The sequence below is a fragment of the Taudactylus pleione genome, unplaced genomic scaffold, assembly GCF_031769625.1.
Source record: "Taudactylus pleione unplaced genomic scaffold, aTauple2 ptg000438l, whole genome shotgun sequence".
Taxonomy (NCBI): domain Eukaryota; kingdom Metazoa; phylum Chordata; class Amphibia; order Anura; family Myobatrachidae; genus Taudactylus; species Taudactylus pleione.
Window position 1 is genome coordinate 699,110 of NW_028284840.1, and position 19,343 is coordinate 718,452.

The window sequence follows — 19,343 nt, forward strand, 5'->3', positions numbered from 1 at the left end:
AGGTCAGGAGCTTGTGAAAGTGAAAATATGTAAAGTTATGTGTGGACTCTATAGAGGGGACATAGGGTCTGATTCTGATGTGGACAATATTGCACAGAACGACTGCGTCAGATGACGTAAACCCTAGGCTCAGCACGCCTACAAAATGGTGGCAACGTCCCTGTTTTGTACATTGTTCCTGTCTCTGCGCCCGCACACCCCCCCCAACCGCTGCAGCATGTCAATCTTGCTGCTGCTACAGGGAGGACTGTGAGCATTTGTCTGTCTCTGCTGAAAGGATTGTGGGGTCTATTTATCAAGCAGTGAAAAGCGTCTAGACGTGGACCAGTAGAGTAGTTGCCCATAGCAGCCAATCAGCTCCTACCTATTATTTTATAGATTGTACATGACAAATGCTACTTCATAGCTGATTGGTTGCTATGGGCAACTTCGCCACTGGTCCACTTCTCCGCTGTTTTCACAGCTTGATACATAAACCCCTGTATCACCATATACACTCTTCCAATCTTTGGCAGTTCTGGTGTCTTCTGACTTCAGGAGCTCTTGCCTGCTCCTTCCCAGCCATCGGACTGCCATTCGCTGCCTCGTGCTGGCTAATATTATCCAGCCCAAAGGGGCAGGGCGATGATGCAGTGAGCCACGTTTGGCTCGCTGCGAATGTCTTAAACTTTAAAAAAATGGCGCCACGAGCCAATCAGGCTCATGTCACCATCTTTGAAATGGGATATATCGACATTGTGCCCTTAGGGCAGCAGTGGAAACCCACCGCCGCTGCTCTACGCCTGCTGTCTAACTCTGCAGTAATGGTTGACTGGCACTGGGTCCTCCAGGATGCGTGCCCGCCGTTATGCCTGCAGCCTCTACCAGGTTCAAACACCAGGAAAGGGGAAGTGGGGAAATATAATTTGAGCACAGGATTATAGAGGTAGTATAGATGATATAGAGAAGTATATAAAAGTATATCAGTCCACAGTATTCAGAATTGAATCCTAATCAGGATATCACAAATGGCAGGCGTGGAGGTGCTCCCCTGAGAGTGTGTACAAATATGGGAGAATGGTTTAGGAAAGGGACACTCTTATTTTTGGGGGGCACTCACTTATAAATATTCATAGAAATAAAATATAACCTTTATTAAAGTATACATTAAAAAGATAACAATGGCCACAATTCACACATCAGGTGCGGACCTTAATGTGAGATATCAACACAAAAACATGAAACAAGACAAAACAGACTAGAACAACAAAACAAAAAAAAAACCTGTTTAAAGGTAATATCATACGTAAAAAAGCTAGTGAAATATCATAGGGTATTGCCAGAAGAAAAATGGGGGTGTGGTCACCTGGTTGTATCAACATTATGGTATTTTTGTAAACTCTTTTTATTGAGCAAATCACAGAGAAAACAGTACATTTCAATATTCTAAAATAAGGATTAACACATAACATACTTTTATAGTGGGAACTGTACTATTTCAGAATAATAATATGATATAATAGAAGATTTTCTCATTATAAGAAAAGAAGGAATATAGAAGCAAGAGAAATATCTTGCAGCAACGGTGTGGCAATCCGTTTAAAAAATAGAGAAAAAAAATAAAGAGGAAAAAGGAAAAGAAAGACTTTAGGAAAGACAAAGGAGAATAAGAGGAGAAGAGGATGGGTGGACTCCATATAGGATCACTTTCTTTCAGATTAAACATATTAGAGAAAAAATATAAAAGGAAAAAATTAATTGTTAAATGGAGAGGAAACATTTTGGTATGTCAGCCAAGGGGACCATATTTTATCAAAGGTTTTGGATGTATTACGTAATAAAGCTGTCATATATTCCATCTTGTATATATACCAGATGCGTGATAATATTGCCTGCATCGGAGAGGGATGAGGGTTTTTCCAATCCGCTGTAATTTGGCAGGTCATAGCAGACACTATATGTCGGAATAACCTATTCTGACACCGGGACAGAGAAGGCAGATCCAAGGGAAGTAGAAAATGCCGAGGATCAGAGGGAATCGAAATATCAAAGAGGTGCGAGAGGAGAGCAAGAACCTCCTGCCATATACTAGTTCGTTTGGGACAAGTCCACCAGATATGCAAAAAACTGCCCCCTCCACCGCAACCCCTCCAACATCTATCTGAAGCATCGGGAAACATTACTTGTAGCGCGATGGTACATAATACCATCGGTATAGCAATTTATAAACATTTTCTTTAATTTTGACGCAAATGGAGCTGGTGGCAGCGTTGTCCCATATCTCCGTCCAATCCTCAGCATCTATAGAGTGTCCCAAATCTCGTTCCCACGCTAACTCATGAGAGTCTCGATTAGAGCTTACTTCTTCCCCTAGTAAGGAATAAATAGTAGAAATAAGACCCCTAGTGGAGGGTCTTCTCCAACATAAAGACTCAAAAGAAGTCAAAGGTTTGCTAATCAGAATCGAGCTAATTTTGGAGTGGAAATGTCTAATTTGTAGGAACCAGAAAAAATCTTTGGATGGAACCGCCACTCTATCCCGGAAGTCAGAAAATTGTGGGAAATTAGTATCTATAGTTATATCATTTACATAATAGATATTGCTCGATGACCAGGCAGTAAAAGATGACTTACATAAACCAGGAGGAAAAGATGGATTATGAAGTAGAGGTATCAAAGGGGGCGGGGCCGGAGATAACTTAAAACATCTATTGGTTAAATTCCAAATTGCTAAAGAACGAGAAATTACAGGGTGAGAAGAAACTGTCCGGGGACGATGAATCTTAGGGATCCACAAGAGGGAGGATACAGTAGCGAGTCCCAGCTCCTCGGCCTCGATAGCCACCCAGACCTTCCCCGCACTGAAGTTACACCACTGAGCACAATGAGAGAGCTGCGCAGCATAATAATATTTTTTAAAATCAGGAATACCCAAAATATGAGGTTTGGTACTGAAGGAATTTGAACACGTATGGAGGAATGTAGATCGGAAGGGTCTGAAGTAGATACAAGAGCCGAGGGAGAACGCTCATCTTAACTGAATGTATTCTACCTATCCAAGAAATAAAATAATTGGACCAGTCACACAAATCAGACTTAATACAATCTAGAAGGCGGGGAAAATTTGCCTGAAACAGCTGATGATGATGAGTTAAGAAAACACCAAGATATGTAATCTTTTTTTTATGCCAGGTACAAGGGAGCATGGCCTCCAGTGTTTGCTTTAGGGTAGCAGGGATATAGAAATCAAGAACTTCAGTCTTGGTGACATTAATTTTATAACCCGAGTGTTGGGAATATGAATTTATTTCCTCTAAAAGTGAATTTAGGGATCGAGCTGGGCCAGTGAGAGAGACTAAAATATCGTCGGCATATAATGCGATTTTATATTCCGAGGGGCCAGTGGATACTCCCGAGATAGCTCTATTACAACGGATCTTTGCCGCCAGGGGTTCCATAATAAGAGCAAATATTAAGGGAGAGAGGGGACAACCCTGCCGAGTACCGTTAGTTATTCCAAAACTAGAGGAGTAGACACTATTAACCGAAACTCGTGCTGTGGGGGAACGGTAAAGTGCCACAATGCCATCTAAAAATTTGCCTGAAAATCCCATTTTGTCTAGGACAGCGAATATGAAGGGCCAGGAGATGCGGTCGAAGGCCTTCTCCGCGTCTAGAGCTAAAATCAGAGAAGGAAGTTTCCTTTTATGAATAGAATGTATCAGATCAATGGCCCGTCTAGTGTTGTCCGATGCCTGACGTCCAGGTATAAACCCGACCTGATCCGGATGTATCAAATAAGAAAGCAAAGGAGCTAACCGAGTCGCTAGGATTTTAGCATAAATTTTCAGGTCGACGTTTAATAATGAAATCGGTCTATAGTTAATACAATGAGTAGGATCACGATCAGGTTTGGGGATCACTACAATGTCGGCCCGAGTTGTATCAGGAGCAAAAGAAGCGCCCTCCAAAATATCATTAAATAGAGATGTAAGATGTGGGGCAAGTTCCTTTGCAAACAGTTTATAATATTGGGCTGTAAACCCATCAGGGCCTGGGGCGGCAGAGGAACGCATTGATCTAATAGCAGCTATTGTCTCACCTGAAATACGGTCATTGAGAGTAGATAATTGGGGTTCTGAGAGCCTGGGAAGGAAAGTAGAGGACCAATATGAGCGCACCCCCTCGGCTCCAGCAGAAGTGGGATAAGAAGAATCTGATAAGTTATAAAGGGAACTATAAAAGGTCCGAAACTCCTCAGCCATAACCTCAGGATCATAAGTTAGAGAACCAGAAGATGGAGAGTGTAGTTTGTCTATCGCACCTAATGCTTGTCTGCGACGCAGTTTATTGGCTAATAAAGAATCAATTTTGTCAGATTTATCATAAAAGCGGTGACGAAGTTTTTGCAAGATAAGCGCAGCGTGACGAGACAGAAGGGCATTAAGCTGACCTCGTAGTTTCTCAATTTGGGTTAGCACGGAGGCGCTAGGGGATGTTTTATGCTGAATCAATAGTACTGAAATTTGTGACTCAAGGGAATGAATTTCTTGTGCAGCCGCTTTCCTAACCGCTGAGGTTTTAGAAATAAGAAAACCCCGTATAGTAGCCTTATGGGCTTCTCAGAGGATACTAGAGGAAATATCAGGAGAGGTATTCTCCTCAAAATAGCGGGTCATCGCCAATTTTATTTCTAGCAGAGCGGGGGGATGTTGTAAAAGGGAGTCATCAAGATGCCAGTTACGCTTCCTACGAGGAGAGCGATGTACATCTAAAAGAATATAGACACCTGCATGGTCTGTCCATGTAAAGGGGGAAATACCGGCTTCCGTAACCAGAGAGGTAATAGTGGAGGAAATGTGGATCATATCTATCCTGGAATAATGTTGGTGTGGAGCTGAAAAATGAGTATAGTCTTTGCTGTGTGGATGTTTAAGACGCCAGGTATCACTAAGGCCATAATGTTTAAGGGAGGCCAGGAGAGTACGAGAAGCTCTAGGAAGAGACATCTCCGAGGAGTTTGCAGGCGGGTTCGATCTGTCTAACAGGGGGTCAATAATGGTATTAAAATCCCCACACAGAATAATATGGCCCTGCGCAACTCTGCTAATACGCCTGAACAGAGAATCAAAGAATTGGGGCTGGTCTTGATTAGGAGCATACACTGACACCAGAGTGAAAATCTCAGTACGGAGAGTACCGATCACTATAAGAAATCTACCCTCTGGGTCTGTCACAGTTTTAATGTGGACAAAAGGGATATTACGCCTAATTAAAATGGCTACCCCACGTTTTTTACAATTCGCTGAAGCAAAGAAGGTCTGGGCAAACCACCTACCTCGGAGCTGAGAATGCGGGCCCGTAAGATGCGTCTCTTGTAGAAATGCAACATCGGCTTTCTCCCTCCTACAAGCCCCCAAGAGAACAATACGTTTCTTAGGAGAATTAAGACCATTTACATTAACTGATAGCAATTTAAGAGACATGGAAAAATATATAAAGAGGTGCTACAGACATAACACACAGATATAATAAGTCAAAAATTTGGCCCAAATAGAGCCACCCTTAGGGACAGAAAGAAAAAAAAAGGGGAAAAAGAAACAGAAGAGAGCCACTGAGAAAGAAAGGCACACACAAAAAAAGAGATAAACAGAGAACCCATTTGGGTAACAACCCTGGTAAATTGGGTCCCAATCAAGGACCGCAATAATATCAATCAACATAACATTAATCAAAAATATTAAAGGGAGCATGGGGGGTAGTGAAAGGACCGTCCAACAGAATCAGGACTGCCTGGACCCTTAAATATAAGATCGGCTAAAACCAAATCAAACAAAAATCCCTGTAAAACAGGGATCATAAACCTGTGTCAATATATAGAAACAAAACAAAAAATGGGGGGGGGAAGGAAAATGGGAAAGACAAGGGGAAAAGTCGCAGAGAACCAAGAGGGGAGGACTGTTCCTCCTAGCAAAATTCAAAAAGAACATTGTAGGGAGCTTAAACCCTATTATAAAGAGAGTATACACCAGGGAGTGACCGAACAGTTCAATTGGGGTCACAGTCCTTAGCATGGTGACGGGAGATCCTGGTCCAGTCTGGTGAAGGAGGATGGGAGCGTTGAGGTTTGGGAGAGGCTGCAGCAGTCACCGGATCAGAAGTCGGTGTCGGAAGAAGATTAAGCTTGGCTAATAAATGTTGACCTTGAGTGAGAGTCTTGACACTATGCACAGTGTTGTTTGCCGAAACCTGAAGCATAAAGGGGAATCCCCAGCGATATCGGATTTGATGCTGCCGTAGAATCTTAGTGACTGGCTGAAGATCCCGCCGTTTCTGAATAGTAGAGGGAGCCAGGTCCTGGAAGATTTTTAACTGCATATCTTGGAAATGAATCACTGGAGAGTCTCGAGTAGCTAATCAGATCCGTTCCTTTGTACGAAAATAGTGCAGGCGAACTATGACGTCTCTAGGAGGTTGAGTAGGAGAGGGCTTCGATCGGAGTGCTCTATGGGCTCTATCACATAAACAATCTTCATTTGTAAGGGCTGGAACTAAGTGTTGAAAAAAGTCTTTTAGAAATTACGGTAAGGAGGGACCAAGGATTGATTCTGCTATATTACGGATACGTAAGTTGTTGCGACGGGAACGATTCTCTTGGTCCTCTTGTCTTTCTTTGAGTGTCTCCACCTCATCATGAAGTCTAGAGAGTTCTTTATCAAGACGATTTTGGGAGCGGCATAAGTCGTCCGATTTAGATTCCAGCGCGTCCGTTCTGTTGCCAAGAGATGTCAATTCTGATTTAAATTCTGTTATAGCTTTTGACAGTTCTTGCTTGAATGCGGATTGAACTCCCTCCAACAAACCAGTCATAACCGCTTGAATTTGAGGATCAATACCAGCGTCGGATGAGCAAGGGGAGGAGGGGGATTCTGGGGGTAATGACGAACTCTGTGAACCCTTGGATTTAGATCCGAAGAAATTTGCAGAGGATGGTGGAGGTTTCTTACCTCTCTGCGACATAGTGAAATAATACAAAAAAAAAACTACGGTATAAAAAGTGAGACACAGGGCTCTACATTAATAGTCCAGGCAAGTTGGGTGATAATATTAAGCGAACATCTTTAACTCCAGAGAAGCACCATCCAGAAGAACTTTAGCCTCAGAAAAAAGAGTGTGAAAGGCTGGCAGAAAATATAATAGCACATGGAGGTTCGCTAATTTTGGCTGCAAATAGTACTTGATGTAATTATCACAGAAGACCACAAGAGGGAGCCAGCGTAGAGTAAATGGCAAATATCCACCAGCACTAAAATAAAAAATGTCAGGGCAAGAGCAAGCTAAGTAGCTGATATGGATTGAACCTGTTAGGCTAGTGAAAAATAAACTGGATATGTGTAGGTGGTCATATAGGAGCTCCAGACATAGAGAGAAGGGCCAACAGGTCACGTGACAATGGAGCAGGTGGAGCAGTGGTATATAGAAATACAATATAATCTCCCCTCAGGGACTCACCACCCTCCCCTTACTCCAGGGAGTCACAGGCAGCAGATATTCCTGTCAGCAAGCGGGGTTGCACTGCTAGTATCTTGGCAGCAGCAGCATCAGCGTGAGAGAAAATCAAAGATGGCCGCCGGAGGCTTCAGAACGCTGGGGCTTCCTCCCAGAGATGTCTCCCGGGAGTCCCCAGAAGCAGGAACACCAGCCCTGACACAGCAGCGGGGCAGCCGAGGCTAGAGGGCCGGAGAGGGGTCACACGATGTGCAGCAGGGAGGACGCCGCCAGTCCGTGCGCTCCAGTCCCCGGCTCAAAGGGCAACAGGCCAGCTGCAACCCGCGGAAGCGCCTATTGCGCCTCCCGATTCCGCAGCTCTCACCCGCTGGGCCAGTGACAAACCAGGGGAAGGTAAGCAAGGGTCTGGAGGTCTCCGCTGACCGGGATGGGGCTATAGAGGCTAGATTTCCTCTGTGCTGGCCCGGAGCTCTAACGAGATGCGGCTTCCTCCATTAATGGTCAGGCCACACCCCCTCAACATTATGGTATTTATAGTCTGCAATATATAGAAATCCAGGTACAGTGACCGTGTAGTCAATAATATACAGAAATCCAGGTATAGTTACCAAGCAACATAATGGTTTAATACCCAAAAGTAAAAATATATATAATCCAGGTACAGTGACCAATCAGAAATATCAGCAAAACACGGTGATGTAAATTATCCATATTTTTGTAGGGATAGATAAAGTAGATCTGAGACTCTCATCTTATTTATAGTCGTGATTGAGTGCATATAAACAGGGGGTAGTGTGATGTGCAGATACTTAAATAGTGAAATCCACTGCGGATGTAGGTATGTATATGCACTTATCTATATTAGGAGTGGGACGCCAGCCAGATATATGTATCGCTCACCTACGGTACCCAAAATAGTAAAAAGAGAAGTAGAAATAAGATCAGTAATAGACTACTCCCTTATTATGGTGGCAGAATAGCAGTTGCTGCACATCATTTTGACCAGCATTGAATGATGTGTGAGCGTACTGTTTGTGGTCTGGAGGATGTGTTACTAGGAGAAAAATGTAACAAAGTATAGATTCAAGGTCTGTGCTGCTGCCACTCACTTACACACACTGGTATCGGTGAGTGTTGAGAAGCCGGACCCTGTGCACAGAGGGATTCCCTGGTCCAAGACTTTGTTACATTTTTCTCCTAGTAACACATCCTCCAGACCACCTCTCTATGGGTACTCTCATTATAGTCTTGTCGAGATAGGCTCCTGCTCTACCATGTACCAGGTTCCTTTGTAGACTGGGCCTAACAGTAGATGCCCAATTTACACATTCCCATCCCTGAGTGAGCGAACAGCCCAAGTTAACCTAAATAGAAATGTACAGTATTTGCAGTCAGCAAAAAAATATTTATTGTAGTCAACTTTTACGACAACCTTCATGCGTCACACACGTCTTAGTGATCTCCGCACAGATACGCTGCATGGCCCCGGCCGCTAGCTGCCTGGTGGTGTTGGGCAACGTCTCCCCCATGTTCAGCACCAGCCCGCCCAGGCGATCACTTTACTTTAGTGATGGGTAGTTCACGAATGATCAGTTGAAAATGAACTAGTTCACTCAGTTCACAGCTCTGGCAAAGATCAGTTCATCAGGAGCTAAGACAAGTGGGAGGAGTCAAGGGTGGATTGCTGCAATCGTGCAATTTGCAATCGATTGTGTATAACAATCAGCACTGTATGGGCTTCACAGATCGCAGATTGCAACCAAAAAGTGATTGGAATGGTTTAATCAGATTGTCCAACATGTTGGATTTCACAGATCGATTGGGGCTGTAGATTGCTAGTGTATGGACATGATCAGCAGATTTGCAGACTGTTTCTAGCAAAATGATGGGTCTTTCAAGATTGCCAGATCTGTGTTTGCTGCAATCGATCTGCAAATCACTGAAAAAGATCTGTAGTGAATGGGCACAGATTGCTAGATTGGGAAATCCTAAGATCGGGCAATAAATCTTCAAATTGTTCAATTGTGGTTTTCAGATTGATGATGTATGGGGGCCTTTAGACACAGTGACTTAAGGCCCCCATACATCAGAGATGGATTGCAGCAATCGTGCAATTCGCAATCGATTGTGTCTAAAAATCTGCAATGTATGGGCTTCACAGATTGCAACCAAAAAGTGACTGGAATTGTTTAATCAGATTGTCCAACATGTTGGATTTCACAGATTGATTGGGGCTGTAAATTGCTAGTGTATGGACATGATCAGCAGATTTGCAGACCGTTTCTAGCAAAATGATGGGTCTTTCAAGATTGCCAGATCTGTGTTTGCTGCAATCGATCTGCAAATCACTGAAACAGATCTGTAGTGTATGGGCGCAGATTGCTCGATTGGGAAATCCTAAGATCAGGCAATAAAGCTTCAAATTGTTCAATTGTGGTTTTCAGATTGCTGATGTATAGGGGCCTTTAGAGAGCACAGCAGCTCCATTAGGCATGAGTCAGTACTGCTAAACGACCACAGGTGGCACTGCTATGCTCAGACTATGGGCGGAATTCAATTGTTTTCGTGACCCTGGTCTCCCGTGTAAAGTGACGGGAGATCGCGGGCTGCTATTCAATTGTTCCAGCTTTTCGCGCTGATTGCGCCCAAAGTGGTAGGGTTTAGCCGCATAAATCGCCTAACCCTGACCAAAGTGATGGGCGCGATCGTGAAGAGTGCCGTTTAGGCGCCCAAACAGGTCACTTTTCGCCGATTTCAGCTCGCACCCCTCTGGGGCTGTGAGCTGAAATGGAGCGCTGGCAGCTGATCGCGCCCGACAGGAGCAACAATTAAATGGCTCCCTCGGGTGCGATGGGGGATGGAAAGAATTGAATTCCGCCCTATGTGTGAGACTGTGCAGCTCATTGAACTAGATCAGGGGTCTTCAAACTTGGCCCTCCAGATGCTGTGGAACTACACATCCCAGCATGCACTGCACATAGTTTTAGCATGCTGTTATATCAAAAAGGTGGCAGTGCATGCTGGGATGTGTAGTTCCACAGCAGCTGGAGGGCCAAGTTTGAAGACCCCTGAACTAGATTGTCATGACTCATTCAGGCATTCTAGTTCACTAGTTCGAATAGGTCAGTGACTCATGTGGAGCTGATTGAAATAGATTGTGATGATGACTCATTGAGTAGTTCAAAAGTCACATGATATATTCCCCATTAGCTCTCATACAGTTATGAGTCAATACTGCTAAACGACCACAGGGGGCACTGCTGTGATCAGACATATGCATTGTATGGATCTGAAGTATATTGTCAGGATTCATTCTCCTAGTATATTAATTCACAAGATACACTCCTAATCATCTTAAGACACAGTGCTGAATGCTATATACTGTACTTCTGTTTACGCCACAAGACATAGGGGGAGATGTATCAAACCTTCAAGAGAGATAAAATGGAACCTATCAGCTTCTGGCATTTTATAGACTATGCTTTGCATAACTTCTTTACTTTATCTCTCTCTAAGGTTTGATCCATCTTCAAGAACTTGCCCATATTGAGACTATCCCCCTATTTTTATGTGAAGGCTGTAATCCCACCCGCCCTATTGTTAATCTACAGTAGCTCTGGTGTGCATTAAGTGACATTAATGGGTGCAATTAAAAAATGAGGCAAAGTTTTTTTTCCTTGTAATTACTGTATTTAAAAGAAAAAAAAAGTGACACGTTACAATACTCTGAATTTGGGTCTCACTCACTTGTATATTATGGAAATAAAAATTATATCAACAATTAAATTAACATTGCAGAGCTAAACATGTCACTACTACTAGTAGTTTGTTATATATTGCTTTTTTAAAATATTAAAAGATCAGACATATTAAAAAGGCTTATCATTTGAACAAGACTATAACTCACCTAATGAGCTAGTAGTTGAAATCCCTACTGTTTGTGTAATTGACTAGTTCTAGGTTTCCAATCACTTCTCTCAGCAGTGTATCAGAGCCAGTGATGTAATGACCTAAATGAACTACATGACTGATCATTTGAACTATTCTTTTCAGTGAACTAGATCATAATGAACTGATCACCAAAATTAACTACATTTCCCATCACTATACTTCTGGCTTCGGGCCCCGGCACCACTACTGCGCATACACAGCTAGAAAGATAACACGATGGGCAATGGGATCACCTCCAGCCCACCGGACTGGGATCGCAAGTTCCTGCTCCTGCAGGGCTGCTCCACTGACGTTAGCCCAGGAATGCAAAATCCGTAAAGATTTATGAGGTGAGGTACCTGTCACTAAATCCAGTTTTTATACCTAAATTCCAGGTCTGACCTGGAGGCTGGAACAGGGTTCCAAACCGGATGAGACCCGGAATTTAGCCGGCGCCGACCCAGGGTATTCCCGAGTCGGCGCCATTCACAACAGAGTCGGGTCTGCAGTAACCCGGCTCTTCTGGCGTGGAAGAGGACGCTTGGAGATGACGTCATCTCCAAGCGCCACTGAAATCGGCCAGCATGCGACGCGCTCCAGGTAATCGTGACCAGGATTGCACCATTTACTCTGCAGGGTTTCACGGGTCATTCCCGTGTTAAGCCCTGCAAGCTACCTGAGTTTAATTGCCGGGTCACTCAACCCAGGAATCCAACCCTGTCCCTTTTTACACCAAGGGGCTACCCGGGTTAACCGTGCAATAACCCGGGTTTTAGCTCTGGTGTAAAAGGGGTATAGTGCTCCTAAGGCCAGGGCTGACAACAATGGCGATTGTAGCACCAAATGAGCAAGAATCGGTATGAAATACCGCCGGCCGGGTTGGATTCACGGCAGCGGCAGCCCAACAGATGAACAGATCCTGGCAGCGGCAGCCCGACAGCGCTGGAAATCCCGATCGTCCTCAGGTAAGTAATAACTAACCTAACCCTCCTTAGGGGTGCCTAACCCTAACCTTCCCCTAGTGCCTAACCCTAATCCCCCCTTCCCCGCTGCCTAAACCTAAGTCCCCCGGGGGGGGTGCCTAACCCTAAATCTTCCCTCCCCCTAGCCTAACCCTAACCCTCCTGGGGGGGTGCCTAACTCGATCGAAGGGATGCCGGGCGCCTGTCTCCCGGCGTCGGGAGAATGACAGGCGTGTAGATATAAATGCCTGTCATTTAACCCACACCGGGATAAAGCAGCCGGGAAGCCGGCTGTCGGGATCACGTCAGCCGGTTTCCCGATTGCATCCCAAAGAGCATAAGGCAAAACATCTTTCACATAAGGACAAAGGAGCCCCGAGCTCCTCGCCAGGCTGCGTGGGAAGATGAAGATGTGCAAAGTTAGCTGTTAATGTTGTTGTTTTTGTTTTTTTTAAAATATGTTAAATGGGCCCATATTTAAATTAAAAAAAAAACATTGTACTGTTAAAGTGATAAACTTTAATAAAGCCCTTTAACATAATAGCAATAATTGTGGGGGGTTTTCTGGAAATTATTCTGGCCAAGGGTGAATAAAGGTTTATCCAAACCACAAGATCTAGGCGCAGTGTGAAGTGTATTGTACAATAGTATACTCCTTAACGATTTCATGGATAAGAAAAATTCAAATGTTGACAAGGACGTAAGTGTGCAGTGCATCAGGGTTATGAGGGCGGATACAGGTCCGTAGGGCCGGTGCTAGGTGTTCGGCGCCCACCTGCAAACTGTACATTTGTGATCTGTCTTGACATGGCTCTTTACAATGTTTCATATTTTGAAATGTAACATACAATATGTTGTAAAAAGTTTGGTGTTCTAAGAGCCAGCCAGCCAGCCAGCCTTGTAAGAGACAGCAGTGGCGTCCCTCCCTGTGGTGACACCCGGTGCGGGCAGTGGCGAGGGAGGATTGTAGCTGGCAAAAAGGAGGTGTGACCTCTTGGACAGGGGGCGTAACCTCTTGGACAGGGGGCATGGCCTCATTGCCCGAACCCCCGTTTTACTCACTCGGGATGCCCCCGGGAACCAGTCTGTGTGTAGTGCCAGATGCCTCACTGTGTCAGGAGACTAATGTTGCACGTAATGCTACAGTGCAGCACTCTGCTCCTGTCACTCAGGAGGAGGCGGCACTTTGGTGACACCCGGGTGCGGCCCGCACCCCCCTTGTGATGCCGGTGACAGCCAGCCTTGTAATAGACACAGACTTTCTTTTAAACAAATCTACATTTCTCTCAATATTCTCACTCATTATTTTATAAAATATTTTTATATGGATATGTTGACAGACCATCGTGTCGTCATTCATAATGTTGACATGAGAATGTCAACATTGACCATGTAGACATTCATCATCTAGACCAGTGGTTCTCAATCTCAGTCTTCTGGACCCCACACAGTTCACATTTTGCAGGTCACCCAGCAGGTGCACAGGTGTAGTCATTACTCACTGCAGGGCCGGCTCCAGGGGTCGGAGCACCCTGTGTCTGCTCAGTTAATAGCGTCCAATACTCGCGTGCAGCTGAAAATGGGGGTGTGGCCTAATTACCATAGGCCATGCCCCCTAAGTGACATTATTTAGAGGCATACCCGCATGGCACGCCTCCAAATAACGTCAGACTGGGGGTAAGCCCAGCACTCCGTCACTAGCCGGACTTCCCACAGCCCTCTCCCTGCACTGAATGAATACCGCGCGCAGTATCCATTCAGCTACTCCGGGGTCCGGCATAGCTGCGGCAGTGGGGTCCCCAACCTCCCGATTTGACCACCCGCGGGCCACTTCGGCCCACGGGTGGAACAGCGGGATAGTACTGTCCTGATTAAATCGTGATGTTGGGTAGGGGTGCGCCCTCTATGGGGTGGCACCCCTGATCGACCGCACTGGTCGAACACCCCAAGAGCCTTCCCTACTCACTGACACATTGTAAAGATCCACAGATGGAGCTAAATATTTCACCTGTGATTCTGTGAGGAGACCTGGAAAACATGCACTGTTTGCGGTCCTGAGGACCGAGTTTGAGTACCTGTGATCTAGACCCTGATGAAATGTCGACATGTTAGAATGACTATCACTTCTGGCGGAATCATCTGATGCTCCAGGGTTCTGGTAAGTACAATACTATCCCTAACCCTAATGTTGACATTTCACATAATTGTCGACATTGTGGTATCGACATTGTAAATGTCAACCTAATGACTACACCCCCCCTTCTCCATGAGAATCCTGGTAGATCACAATTGTCTTTGTCCATTTCTGTTCTAAAGCAACAAAGTTTCTGCCATGAATGAGCTGTGTTTTCACTATACTGTATTAGTCTCGGATGAACTGTTGGACCCAAGGCATGTAATTGTCACGCTGCCAGAGGAGGCGTGCCTAAATCCTAGACACCTCCACATGAGCCCAGCCAGCGCTCTCTCACAGTGATTCCTAGAAGAATGTCCGGAGATAGGAAGCTTTCCATCTTCCTCCTCTTCATGTTACAGTTCCCCCTTCTGCAGGGAGCCAAGATCTTGACAATCTGCTTTGTAGGTGAGTTCTTATGATTTAAATAAGCGCTAAGGATTTTTGTGTATAACAGTGATTTCAGAACTAACACAGTCCTTTATTGGGGTTTGTTAAATTTACAGACCTAAAGTACAGGAATTCTGCACTGTAACACAGGTGAATAAGACTGACATCTATGTTTATTATATATGTAAATGAAGATTGTCCAGGAAAGCTGTCAGATTACTGTGATAGAAGTTATTATGCTAAACTTACTACTGCAATAGTAGTGGGAGCAGTCCTGCTTTCTAATACCCCTTTTACATCGCAATGCCGGGGTCGCACCCAGGATTTTGTACACGGGTCCATCCCGGGTGCGACCCGACTGAGACCCCTTTTTAGACCAGAGGCCTGACCAGGCTTATTGCCGGGTCGATGACATCACTGCCATCATCTCCAAGCGCAGGCTCTTCCTATGCTGTGAACGGGACCTGGATCACATCGACCCGGGTTATGCATTCACACCGCCCTGCGAGCCGGGTTGAACCAATGTTCAACTCTGCTTGTTACCAGGGTTGAAATGCTCGATCTGGCTTATTTCAACCAGGCCCTTTCATACTACACAGTAACCCGGGTGTTCACGTGCAATAACCCGGGTTATTGCAGCAAGTGTGAAAGGGGTATAAGAAAACTAGTCTATCTTTAAGTATAGGCCAGTAATTCCCAGTTCATGTCCTCAGTGACCCCTAATGCTTGGTACAGTACACACCTGAACGGGAATCAGTATGAATGACCGCCGGCTGTAATCCCGACGCCGGCATACCGGCACCAGTGGAAATCACTAACCTAACCCCACCAAACCACCCCTAAGTGCCTAACCCTAACCCCCCCTTCCCCTAGTCTGACCTTAATAACCCTGCCCGGGGGGGGGTGTCTAACCCTAAGTCCCGCCCGGGAGCCCCTAACCTAACCCTCCTCCCCCCCGCGGCCGACCGCTTACCTTCGATTGGTATGCCGGGCATCAGGCTCCCAGCGTAGGTATAATGACAGGTGTCGGGATTTCGACGCCTGTCATTAGTACCCTGCCTGGAATTGACAGTCGGAAGCTGGCGGTCGGCATTTCGACCGTCGCCTTCCTGACTGCATCCCCTGAACGAAGGTGCGACCCAGCGATGCAGCAATGCGTTGTAATGATTGCCGTACACACTATGTGATCAGCGGCATAACGCATACTTACCTACCTTTTATAATCTCTTCCCGGGAGAAGCCCGGGTAAGAGAAGCAGCAGGGGGCCGATGTGGGCGGGGCCTAAAGATTAGCGTCATTAAGCCCCACCCCCTCGTGGCAAAACTGCCGCGATTGGGTAAAATTTACATAGGGGGCGAGGCCAAATGCTGTGATTCATGCAGAATCATCTCTTAAGCCCCGCCCCTTCACGGAGACCCGCGATCTCCGCGGGTATTCTCATTCTGCCCACTTCACTAGGAAGTGGGCAGAATGCGGGAGAAATGCCTACCCTTCCAGGGGTGCGGGGGATTACCCGAAAAATCGGGAGCCTCCCGCGAAAACCGGGAGGGTAGGCATGTATGGCATAACGTCACGTTATATCATTACATACTTACTGTACAATAACACAGCGTCGCCCATGGAATCGTCCCAACTGATGTGCAGCACATCAAATGGGACGATACAAGCAACGTGTAAATGATAGATTGGGTGTACACACTATTATGTGCTCGTACAGATTGACTGAAAGTACCATGATTGCACAATATATTGTATAGTGTGTACCCAGCCAGTGCATGTATTACAGATCTTCTCAGAATCACAAGTGACATAATTAGTGCCACCTATGGATCTTTTAAAATGTGTCAGCCAGTAATGCATACACCTGTGCACCTGCTGAGAGATCTGCAAAACATGCACTGATAGGGCTTCCTGAGGACTGGAGTTGGTAAATACTGGGATTCAAGCAAATGGACTCTGGCATGGATAGCCTTAAAACCTGGACTGTTAATGGGGGAGTTTGGGAATCTCTGGTGTATGTAATCTGCTCCCCTGACCGTATTTTGGCTTTATGGGTCAGAGCTTGTGTCATTATTAAACCATGTTTAATTGCGGTAAAATCAACTTCTATCAAGAATTCCCTATTAAACTTTTTTATCCTTTTTGCAGAAAAACTGACTTTTTAACATCATCAGTGACTTATGTCTATATATATAGAGAGAGCTCTGGACAGTGTGTAAAATATGCGCAACACTATACATCATGCTGAAATCACTTCCATATAGTAAAAAAAGATATAGTAGTACAATATATAATAGAAATCTAAAACCATAACCGGTATTAATCACAATTTTGTTTATAGCTCTTTTTAGGAGGCAGGTGAAGGAACCGGAGTTGCGTTTATATTATATATTTTACTACTATATATTTTTTTACTATATGGAAGTGATTTCAGCATTATTTATAGTGTTGCACATATTTTATACACTGTCCAGAGCGCTCTATGGGCCTGATTCATTACGGATCGCTATTGCGATCGCAGCTCCGTAATCACACGCAGGTCTGCTGCGAAAATATGCTAATGAATGCTATCGTAGTGCCGCTACGCAGCTGCCACAACATTCCGGAGATTGGCCCCCACAGATAACGCCATCTACAGATGGCGTTGTGTATCCACGGCAATGACTGTGGCAAATACGTGGTCTGTAGACCGCGCATGTGGTGGAGTCCCAGCTCAGGAGTGAAGAGGACGCTGACTTCACCCCCAGCACATGGCAGGGACAGGCTCCTATCGGGGACCCTGTGCCTGCGGGTACTAGTTAATACATCCTGGTGCTGTGATTGCATACTGCAATGCACTAATATTGTGCCCAGATCGCACTGAGTATGTGATCATTCATAAATGGGCCCCTTACTGTCTTACTTACTATCTACGTACAACACAGCTACGTTTCTGCAAAAGGCTTTTGGACCAATACAACAGTACTCGGTAATAGAGGTTATTTTGAGGCAATGACCATGATCTTGTTTATTCTTACTAGGGGTGAGCGGGTTCGGTTTTACTCGGAATGTATCTTACATCTATATATACTGTATATGTTTTGAACTGGAAAGCTTTAACGGGATTGTCCAGCTTTGTTGTGTATATAATTTTATCCTGTACAAGCAGAGGTGAGTATTCTTATTACGTCATATGATGTCCATTATAAGTCAGCATAGGTGCATGCCCATTACTATGCCAGCATATCGGCATGCCCATTACTAAGCCAGCATAGGTGCATGCTCATTGCTTTGCCAGCATAGGTGCATACCCATTACTCTGCCAGCATAGGTGCATGCCAATTACAATGACAGGATAGGTGCATGCTCATTGATATGCCAGCATAGGTGCATGCCCATTACTATGCCAGCATAGGTGCATGCCCATTGCTATGCCAGCATATGGGCATTACCATTACTATGCCAGCATATGGGCATGCCCATTACTATGACAGCATAGGTGCATGCTCATTGCTATGCCAGCATAGGTGCATACCCATTACTATGCCAGCATAGGTGCTTACCTATTACTATGCCAGCATAGGTGCTTACCCATTATTATGCCAGCATAGGTGCTTACCCATTACTATGCCAGTATAGGTGCTTACCCATTATTATGCCAGCATAGGTGCTTACCCATTACTATGCCAGCATTGGTGCATACCCATTACTATGCCAGCATAGGTGCTTACCCATTACTATGCCAGCGTAGGTGCATGCTCATTTCTATGCCAGCATTGGTGCATACCCATTACTATGCCAGCATAGGTGCATACCCATTACTATGCCAGCATTGGTGCATATCTATTACTATGCCAGCATAGGTGCATGCCCATTACAATGACAGTATAGGTGCATGCTCATTGCAATGCCAGCATTGGTGCATGCCCATTACTATGCCAGCATAGGTGCATGCTCATTGCTATGCCAGCATAGGTGCATTGCCCATTACTATGCCAGCATAGGTGCATGCTCATTGCTATGCCAGCATAGGTGCATTGCCCATTACTATGCCAGCATAGGTGCATTGCCCATTGCTTTGCCAATATAGCATGACTCTGCATATTGATGCTTTTTTTTACATAAGTGGATGCCCTAATTTTATCTTTAATATAATCCTTTTTCCTTTTACATATTTATATTTTTATATGTATTTTTCAATTAAATAGTGATTTTTTTTTTCATTATATAGTCTTTTCGTCATATGACATAATTTATTTCCAAATTAAGTCTCCTATATTGTGACAAAGCGCTGCTAGTTGATTTTTGTTCAAAATGTGTACATGTTCTGAATATCGACATGGACGTTATGTCGATACACCCAATGTCAACACTGTGCATGTTGACATCCGGCATATCGACACATCGAGTTCCCCCACACA

The 19,343-nt window shown here is 44.9% G+C and overlaps 1 protein-coding gene across 1 annotated transcript in view; it reads left to right on the plus strand.

The window, feature by feature from the left end:
* Positions 1 to 14,852: 14,852 nt before the first annotated feature.
* LOC148505755 (UDP-glycosyltransferase 3A1-like) overlaps positions 14,853 to 19,343 on the plus strand; it is a 28,099-nt gene continuing 23,608 nt past the window's right edge. The window contains exon 1 of the mRNA XM_088447774.1: positions 14,853 to 14,961. Within this exon, the coding sequence (XP_088303900.1) occupies positions 14,868 to 14,961 (94 nt within the window). The 5' untranslated portion in view covers positions 14,853 to 14,867. The remainder of the gene's footprint in view (positions 14,962 to 19,343) is intronic.